The 9,930-nt window shown below is 35.0% G+C and overlaps 2 protein-coding genes across 2 annotated transcripts in view; one reads left to right on the forward strand and one right to left on the reverse strand.

Moving 5' to 3' along the window:
* The window catches only part of RAD54B_3 (DNA repair and recombination protein rad54b), a 52,659-nt gene extending 49,401 nt beyond the window's left edge, over positions 1–3,258 (forward strand). Inside the window, exon 17 of the mRNA XM_051216408.1 lies at positions 3,187–3,258. The gene's annotated coding sequence lies outside the window, so the exon portion shown is untranslated. The remainder of the gene's footprint in view (positions 1–3,186) is intronic.
* Positions 1–5,061, reverse strand: part of TRAPPC8_4 (Trafficking protein particle complex 8) — a gene marked incomplete at its 5' end in the record, with an annotated part of 31,107 nt that extends 26,046 nt beyond the window's left edge. Inside the window, one exon of the mRNA XM_051219392.1 lies at positions 4,812–5,061. Coding sequence (XP_051066999.1) covers positions 4,812–5,061 — 250 coding nt within the window. The remainder of the gene's footprint in view (positions 1–4,811) is intronic.
* Between the last annotated feature and the right edge of the window lie 4,869 nt (positions 5,062–9,930).

Consider the following 9,930-nt stretch of genomic DNA (forward strand, 5'->3'; position numbering starts at 1 on the left):
AGTCTTAACTATTTGACACAGTGTTTAAAATCCATAAGTTAATTGGTCGGGTGGACGGCCAAACTAAAACGTGGCATCAGTCATTAAATTCTAGTCTGAGCCATGCTGGTAGATACGGACTAATTGGTTGGGATCCACGTGACTATCGTAACCAGTTGTCGGAGGCTGTGAGTGACATGGCTCAGAATCTATCACAACGGTGTAGGTGTATACACTCTTTGTCTTCCCCTTAACCGTGAGATTAGAATTACTTTATTTCTTTCTTTCCAATTCTTTCTTTCTATACTATATCCTTATACACAATCTTTTTTTTACATATTACTACCATTAAAGCAACTACTTCTATGAATTTCGTGTTCATCTTGTTGTGCCAATGAGGTATAGCAACTTGGACAGATGCATCTATGTGCCTGGTCCTATGATGTAGCTGACTGACTGACGAGTGGGTGATTCATGTTACGCACTGTATAAACAAGACTGTACATAATCAGAAACTGTCAATTAATTTCTATCGATTTCTAGTTGTTATTTATGTGTCATAGGTCATTCAATTTACCGTCTCTAAATACGACACTAAACAACTTCGATATTGAATTTACTGTCTTAGAAGTCATACACAATGAAGAAAAAAATCACAGTTGTATGTGAATGTAACAATAAAATTTAAATGAAAATCATAATTGTCATTGTCACGGAAACCGATGAGTTAGAAAACAACTACAAAACGCAAGTCTGAAGGTTTAAAACAATGCAAAAGATTTAAAGGAAGGGAAAAAGAAAAAAAGTCTTTACCTGGGAACTAAAAATCAAGCAAACGTTTACTTTGAAGTTAACAAATGGAAAGCGTCGATATATGATCATGGCGTCTTAATTCTTGCATAAAAAATAATATTTTATCCTTAAGAACGTCAGTTTGCTGATTTGACAAACATTCACACATAAGAGTAGTGAGGCTCAGAGGTGAAATCCCTGACTATGAAACTGAATGACTCTGATTCGAACCCGACAATCAGTACTAGTTCCCTCAAGATTTGAAGTGTCCCTTACTGCGAACACATCCCAACTTGCATGAAACCAAAATTAATACAGGTTTTCCTTCCAACTACCTCCAATTGCATACGAACACAACATATTACATTCAATAGCGAGTCACTTAAACCAGTGACCACACGGCAACTTGATCGATAACGTTTGACCAGCAACAAAGGGCTGAACAAACTTGACGTTCTGTCACTACTCAGCGATCACTGTTAATTCATGCGTATATATATATATATTAGTTGTTTGGATCTTCCCATTGACTTTTACGACAGCAATTGATCAGTCGCTTTCGAGATAGGTGTATCGCATGTTGATTGCACCTAAATTGCCATTAGTACAAAAGTATTTTTATCAGAGATCGATCAACATCCTCATCATGATCGGAACTGATAAGACAAGTGAAAATAACAAAACGCTGATTACTTTTTGAACTCGAGATTAAGTGGTTAAATATAATGAGCAGGAAAGCCAGTTCGACTTAGATCTCGTGTTAGTTAGCTGGATGTATATGCATCTCAGAGTTGGTTACACTACTAATCACCATCCATCTTTGCTTATAATGCTTGTGACTCAAGGCAATACGCACAGCATGCACATACGCCAATGAGAGACTGATTAATTGAAATCCTAAACATCAATGGGAAGATTTGAACAAAGAATGCAAAAATGAATTAAGGTTTATTATTAATAATAATGGTGACGAAGAGATGGGAATCAAGGGAAAATTTAGTGCAAAATTTTATAGAGATTCGCGATCAATTGTATCCATAAACTTGGTAGAATTAACAACAGATTGACTAATCGAGTATATCGACAATTGGTAAACTGAGTTGAAATTACACAGAATATTTAAACGCAATTTTTATTGTTGGATAGTAGGAGGTATTTGGTGCAAAGTCATAGATCTAGGTTTCGTGAGAGCTCAAATTTATTATTTAATTAAATATGTATTTCTGATCGATTGGATTAAATATATCAACCCAAATGACATTAGTATCAACCCGAATACCTTGATGTTGGCACTGTTGAAATAACAATGATGGCATCCGGTCAAAACCTACTTGGAAAATCAATTCCCACTAGGATAAAAAAATACCTAGCTGGTAAATGCGAATCATCACAAAAAATAGTTGCAGTACTCCAACTACCTGCTTCCTCTGAACAACACACACATTATGTCTTTCCATCAGACAGAAAACATCTTTTAAACGACATTTTGAATTAATTGACAAATTAGAACAAAAGACTAGAGATTGGAGGTAATGTTGTCGGTGAAGTATTCAGCAGACGTTCACCGTGTCCAAGTAGTACACCCAACTATTGTAACTGGAAAAAAATACTTTTGCTGTTAAACTGAATAAGGCTGATATGGTTTGACGTAAGGAAAAATGTGATACTACAAACGAAGATTTTATTATGCACTAATAATAAGTCCACAACTGATTCAATAGCCAAATTATCACTAACTAATAAACTTCGTTGACTGGTTTAGCCATTTTCATATATACATATTAGTGTTTTTCTGATTGAAAACAATGTATGTTTTCTTATATGTTGATCGGATTTTGAAGGATTGAACTGGAAGCCGTGAACATAAACCATTAATAATTTAATGTGTATACAATTTACAACGTTAACTGACTAAGCATCGTTAACTAACAATTATAGCTAAATTATTGGGTAATATATCTGCTCCTTGCAAACATCTACTTCACGATCATTCAGTTTGAACAACTAGAAATAAAGACAAGTTCAGTGATTTTTCCTTTTACATGTAAAACTATCAGTTTAGCTGATCCAGACGTGCTATGAGGATCATTAACAAAATCCGTACAACTACTATTTCAAGTCGCGAACTCCTTTCTTCGCGTATAGAGAAAAGACAATTAAGTCAATTTAATTTACTATACACAGATAACCCAAGTAAAGCTTTCTGAGTTATTTAAAGGAGGCCATGTATTTCACTGTATGGTTTCTATATATGTATACTGAATCAATTTTAGCAAGCTAAATCTTTGAGTTAAACAAAAATTAAACCATAAGTCTTCACGATCTCCGCCAAGAATATTGATTCACCTTTCATCTAATACTTCATTCAATAAACTATATAGTTAATATAAACTTGTCATTCACTTCATTTTTCAGCTATCGCTCCTATTTTCCAACGTAACTGTTGATAACACTATCATCATTTGTAGGCTGCCTGACTGTAAAATGGTAAGCATTAAATGATTTACTAAAGAACACTTCTGAATAACATAACTATGTTGTATGACTTTATCTTGAATTTATTTCTTTTACCGTTAATGATACAAATAACTCTGAATTCGTAATATTGTTGTGTATTGATTTCAGGTGGCTAGAAGTAGTCGGTGCTTGGCAGTATAGTATATCTGTAATCTTGAAGGAACCAGTGCTCCCTAACGGATCTGAATGTGGATCACCTAGTTTAATAGTCTGAAATGTTAACACTAAGCCATCTGAGTGGTGAGTGATTTCCTGTAGAACTGAGATATTTACACTGATTGATCACAGTAATGACCAATGTCAAGTTCATCTAGTCCTTTAGTACTGATCAAATTGTAGTGCGGTCACCGATCTAAGTAACTCAAGATCACATGTACCGCTATGTAATTTACCCCCTAATATGAATGATATTGGATTTAGTAGAATGATAAAATCTATAAGTTACACTCAAGTCATTATAATAAGCAAGTTGAAAACAGGTAATTATTCATATGCCATTCTATCGTTTTAAGTTTCTGCATAGACATTAAAACAACCATGTTTAATTCGTCTTTCATGACAAAAATACAACTAATCCATATTTCTGAATAGATAAATTTTAAGTGAGCGATAACAATAACTCATTGGTTTACTAAAAAGGTTATTACTACTTAAATTTCAATAATTAAGTAGTCCTTACTCTTGACTATATATATATATATCTTTTGTAGAAAATAAATGGTTTTGGAAAAGAAACTGTAGTAAGACTTAACTCAAGAAAACACTATCATTTAATCCTAGAAACAAATTCAGAGTTTATATATGTCATATGGAACTACTGAATAGATTGTTTATGGTTAACACTCATTACGTGGTAGTTTACAAAGTTTTCTTATATCAGATGAGTTATTATCTTTTAAAACGTTTGCTTAACAATAGTTGAATAAGTCACACTGTATCAAAAGATAGTTTAAATATTAGTATAGAGATGGTGCAAAGATTCGTAAGTTTAAAGTTAGACATCACGGATTGTCATTGGTAGGAGAGTCAATGTAAATCAGATAGAGAGTTCTTAACTGTTTTTTGTTCTATTTTGATACTAAATAGAAGTGTGAAACCTTCATTGAACGTTAAATCGATCTGACGACCTTTGAATACTCATGAGAAAAAATTCAAATTATCTTCACTTCTAAATTCAGTTAATTAATAAACTGAGTAAACATAATTAACTAATGTCATCTTAGATAACTATTTCGTACCTGACATAGTTGAATGCTACCATCTACTGTTTTTCACTTGAGACTTAAAATTAGCCTACTCACTGGAATATCTGAAAATGTTAAGTTTGATAAAAAAACAGAATTGTGAGTGAGCTCTGACGCATAGTGCTAACCTAGCAGGTTCCTGTTCCTGGATTTTCAGTCGGTTAGTTCATAATGTGGACAACTACGAAACGTTTACTTAAACTAATGTTTGTCTACTTATTCTATCAACAAATCATTGTAATTTCAGAATAAACATTTTTTTTTAAAAAACCAACTTACTAGTCATTGTTGTAAACGCTAAGTTCGATTCCATTGAATCACTATTTCCATTCACTGTAGGATCAAGCCAATATATACATGAATATTCAGCAAGACGATTAGCACAATAAGTTAATAGATCTTTTTCAAAATAACCACTTCTTAAAAATTGAAATAAACTCATATTTAATGTTAGAGGTTTGATAATTTGTGGACCATCTTGAGCCATATTTATACCGCCAGCTTTAATTCGTGCACTTCCTCTGACCATTTTATTTCAGATAAAATTATTTATAATTATATTATGCAATATGAATAAAAAGATAATTCCTCTAATTTAATTTTCATAAACGAAGTTCTATCATGTTCATCTTCAACTGTCGAATAATTTTTCTTTTTACTCTTTAATCAAAAAGTATATTTTCACATTGAATGATCAAACTACTTAAATCATCTTCAACTCAAATTTTGATTGGTTAATAAATTGGGTTTTTTTTGTTTTCGAAAAGGGGTTAGATAGACAAACACACACACACATTCAACATATAAGATCTAAATTTTTGTGTTTGTTTTCTATGCTTCGATTGTTAACTGACCAATTAGAAAGTTCTACTAGCAATGAGACATCAGACAATTTGTAGTCATAGTAATCAGAACTTTTACTCAAATGTGATTATCTTTAAATCATAATCAGAAAATTTGTTTATTTAAATGAAATTCTATTAAAATCTAACAGAAGATCATTTGAACTATCATAAAATAAAAGGATGATTATTATTAGAAGGGGATTTGAAGCTAGACGACCATGGGAAATTTGAAAGTACTAGACTGTCATTTCGTTCTAGTATGCACATTGCTGAGGAGTCCTATACTAGGATGAAATGGCCGCCCAGTTCTTCCATGTTTTTCAGTGGTCTAGCTTCAACTGACTCATAATCTCAACTATAAAATTAATAAAAGGATAAGTTAAAATGATCATTGTTAAAAATAAAATTATAAAAGGTCTAATTAGGAGTTGAAATTCTTTCCCTCTATATTTACCATGATAATAAACTGTATTCCTAATGTGATTGATAACACTAAATTTTAGTTTACATATAGTACCGATTGTCGTTGCCTTACCAAAACAGAAGGAAAGAGTTAGAAGGTGACTTTAAAAAAATAGCAGTAAGGTCTGAAACTAATATATTTAGAACTACCGACAAAAGAACCCAGTGTGACTGGCCAATAACAGAAAATCCGAAAGATGGAGATATATGTTGTTGACTTCCCATTGTTTTTATATGACCCTTCACTGAATCCAACTCAGATGGAGTGAAGATGAGTTTTACAAGAAGATTTCCTACCTCCTCTAAATAACCAAGTGCTTAGATATAATAATCCCGGTAAGCAATCTCAGCAACCGAGTTGGTAGGCCAAATCAAGCTGAGAAACGATTAGATGGGTCTTTTAGCATCCCGGCACATAAAATGGTGACCAACTTCAAAACTAGCATTTCTATGAGTTCTACTGGACATAAAAATATTACGACAGAATGCTCTCTTAGATATTAAATGGAATAGGCGAAGGTTGAGAATGAACTCAGTGATGAATCAACCAAGCATTCAGTCCAGTAGTGGGCGACGAAAGAAAAATACAATACGTTACACCAGACAAATGTTTAAACTCATCAATGGAAATGGCATTAGGAATTCAGGTATTAGCTAGACCGTTTTGGAGGAAGATAGAGCAATTATCCATTCTCAATCCAAGGAACTTAAAGGATTGATAGGACATTAAGGAATAGCCGAACTATGTGTTACATGCTATCTCGAAACGACCTAAATAGGGATTCGACACAAGTTCACAACTCTTAGTGAAGATAGAGACCATATCTAACTTGAATTCAGGAAATGCAGCAGAATCTGATACACTGACTCCATTTGTCTTTGAGAATGTCGGTCCAGTTTTAGTAGTATAGCTAGAGCTTGAGAGAATCTCGGACAATAAGTCTCAGGATCGAACTCCTCTCCACCTACTTCCGTTTGGACAACCTAGTAATATCACCAGCTCTCACACAGTGTGGCTTATACATAAGTACTGGTGAATGAGTTAATTAAATCTCTGACAGTCCTAGTTTTTAAGAAAGCATTAAAATTCACTTATGACAATGATAGAGGAAATCCATTTGACTAATATAGTGCCTAAAATATCAGCTTCTATAATTATCTAATGCTTGGGAAAACCAATCTGCTCTCTGTCCTGGACGTGGATTTACTGACCAAATATTCAGCCTTCCTCAGCTTCTAGAATACAAGGATACTTACCGGCTTACAACTACGATTGTATTTTTGACCCTAAGACGGAATTTGACTTCGTTAACTAAGAGGTTTTGTGACAGTGTTGTCATTAAAAAGTGTACCAAAGAAATATATCAATCTTGTAAAGGCTCTCTACTCTAACACTATTGGTTAAAATTTAGCCTATGGAAAACTATCATCAGAATTGATAATATAAAGTGACATTCTCCAGGACAGTCCTCTAGCACTCTTTATTTGATTCCAATATAGATGTCCTCATAGAAGGATTAATCTCTTCTCTACTGATACGGATAACAGCAGAATAAGGCTCCAACAAGTACGGAACTAAAACGAAAATTTCTCCCTCGACTCTAGCTGAAGTTCAGAAAGATATAACTAATCTAAAACGAGGAAGAGCAGCCAATCCAGATGGATTGGCTCCAGAGGGTTTTAAGGATGGTGGTCTAGTTTGAGTTATTAGGTTAACTAACATTTTTACTGAAATCTGGGAGTTGGACGTAATCTCATCTGACTGATCGCAATCAATAATTTCCCCAATATATAAGGGTCAAAATCATCCTGCAATAACCATAGAGGGATTAATTTGACTAACATAACATCTAAAATAATAGCGTTAGTAATTTTCCGGCGCCTAACAAAGATTCGTGAACTGCAAACATGAGAAAAACACACTGGCTTCAGACCTGGTCGTGGCTGCATCGACCACATATTCCCAATTCGTCAGTTTTTAGAACACAGACATGCTTATCGGCGTCCGACAATGGTGGTCTTTCTTGACTTAATAACGGCATTTGACTCTGTAGACCAGAAGGTTCTGTGGCAGTGCATCATTGAAAGGTGTACTTCAGAACTATATAAACCTTGTGAAGTCTCGTTATTTGAACACTACCAGTCGAATCAGAGCTTATGGCGAACTGTCATCTGATTTTGCAGCCTCAAGTGGTGTCCGTCAAGGCTATCCACTATCTACCTTTTCGTTCAACTTCATCATAGAACTACAGATGGAAATAATGTCCTCGTTGACTGGATTTTAGGGCATCGATCTCCTACCACAGGTCCACTTATCGACTTAGAATACACAGATGACATAGTCCTGTTTGGTGAGAACGCCGACACAATGCAGTCTTTTGGTAGCACTGAGCAACAATGTCAGGATGTTTGGGATGCGCTGCTCTCCCTCTAAATGCAAGCTGTTGATTCAGAACTGGTCTGCGTCAACACTTGGACTAAGGATAGGGAGTGAAGTAGTAGGACGCGTCGACGACTTCACTTATCTCGGATGTTTGGTCAGCCCTAAAAGGTTGGTGTCTGACAAAATCTCTGCACGTATCCAGAAAGCTCGTTTGGCTTTCGTGAACCACCGTCACCTACGGCGAAGGCGAGATATCAATCTATCAACTAAGGAACGAGTAAAATGAGTAGCGGCCCATTCTGTTCCACTTTACGGCTGCGAAACGTGGACATTAAGAGTACAAGATACTCGTTAGCTACTAGTATTTGACCACAGATGTCTTAGAAATATTGCACGCATCTACTGGGATCACCGAGTAAGTAATAGTGAGGTTAAACGCAAGATTTTAGAGAATGATGGTAAGTCAGTTGATGAGGTTGTGAATCTTCATCAACTGAGATGGTTGGGCCACGTGTTGTGTATGCCTGAACACCGATTACCACAACGCGCAATGCTAACTGGTGTTGGGGATGGTTGGAAGAAATTTAAGGGCGGCCAAACCAAAACGTGGCATCAGTCATTAAAGTCACTAACTTCTAGTCTGAGCCATGTTGTTAGATGCAGACTAATTGGTTGATGTCTGCACGACTATCGTAACTGATGGTTGGAGACTGTGGGTGACATGGCTCAGAATCGATCACAGTGACGAAGGTGTATACACTCTCTGTCTTCCCCTAAACTATGAAATTAGAATTATTTCATATCTTTCTCTCTACGAACTAATTCTTCCTTTTTGTACTATATCCTTACATCAAATCTTTCCTTTATTTATTACGCCATTGAGTTAACTGCTTCTTTGAATCCGGTGTTCGCCTTGCTGTGCTAATGTGGTATGGCAACTTGGACCAATTTAAGTATGTGCCTGGTCCTACGTTGTAACTGACTGACCAACCAATATGCTAAGTTCTCTGACGTTCATTGGTTGATTCAAATCTTTGCTATCTCCAACCTACCCAATCAGAACATATGAAAGCTAGTCGACCTTCTTTGCAGTACTATGAATCATGATACTATACATCGATGGTGGTGCAATAAGCATTTTCTCCTCATTACCCATACAGTTCTTTCACATGTTCTCAACCATTTAGTTCGACATTATTATTGTTTATATAATGAATATGTGATTAGATCGTTCAAAGATATGTTGTGCTAATAAACATTATATTCTTCTGCTGAAATCCATCTTCTCATTCCACCACTTAGAAAATTAAATCCACTTTTTGCAATCAACGAGCAAAACCATTCTACGCTTCAGTGATCACGTGTTAAAGAAATTCCTCACCACGAAATGACATCAACCGCAGAACTGTTGAAAACTAAGATGTACTCGATAGCTAATTTTTCTACGTTTTTGGACATTTAAATAGTCAAATGCAGTGTAAGACCTGATCCATATATGTACACACGACTGCAGACGTTCAATTTTAACGAGATAAGATTAACAAGATGAAAAGTAAAAGACTGTAATCTCATTTGTAGTGGATGTGAGTAGTACTTGTTTCAACCAACTTAATCGGTGACTTAAAAAATTATTAGCTAGTTTACAATCCACAGATATACTCTCTGTATCAATTTATTATATACGAGTAATGCCTCGAAGATACTCATA

The sequence above is a fragment of the Schistosoma haematobium genome, chromosome 4, assembly GCF_000699445.3.
Source record: "Schistosoma haematobium chromosome 4, whole genome shotgun sequence".
In the NCBI taxonomy this organism is placed as follows: Eukaryota; Metazoa; Platyhelminthes; class Trematoda; order Strigeidida; family Schistosomatidae; genus Schistosoma; species Schistosoma haematobium.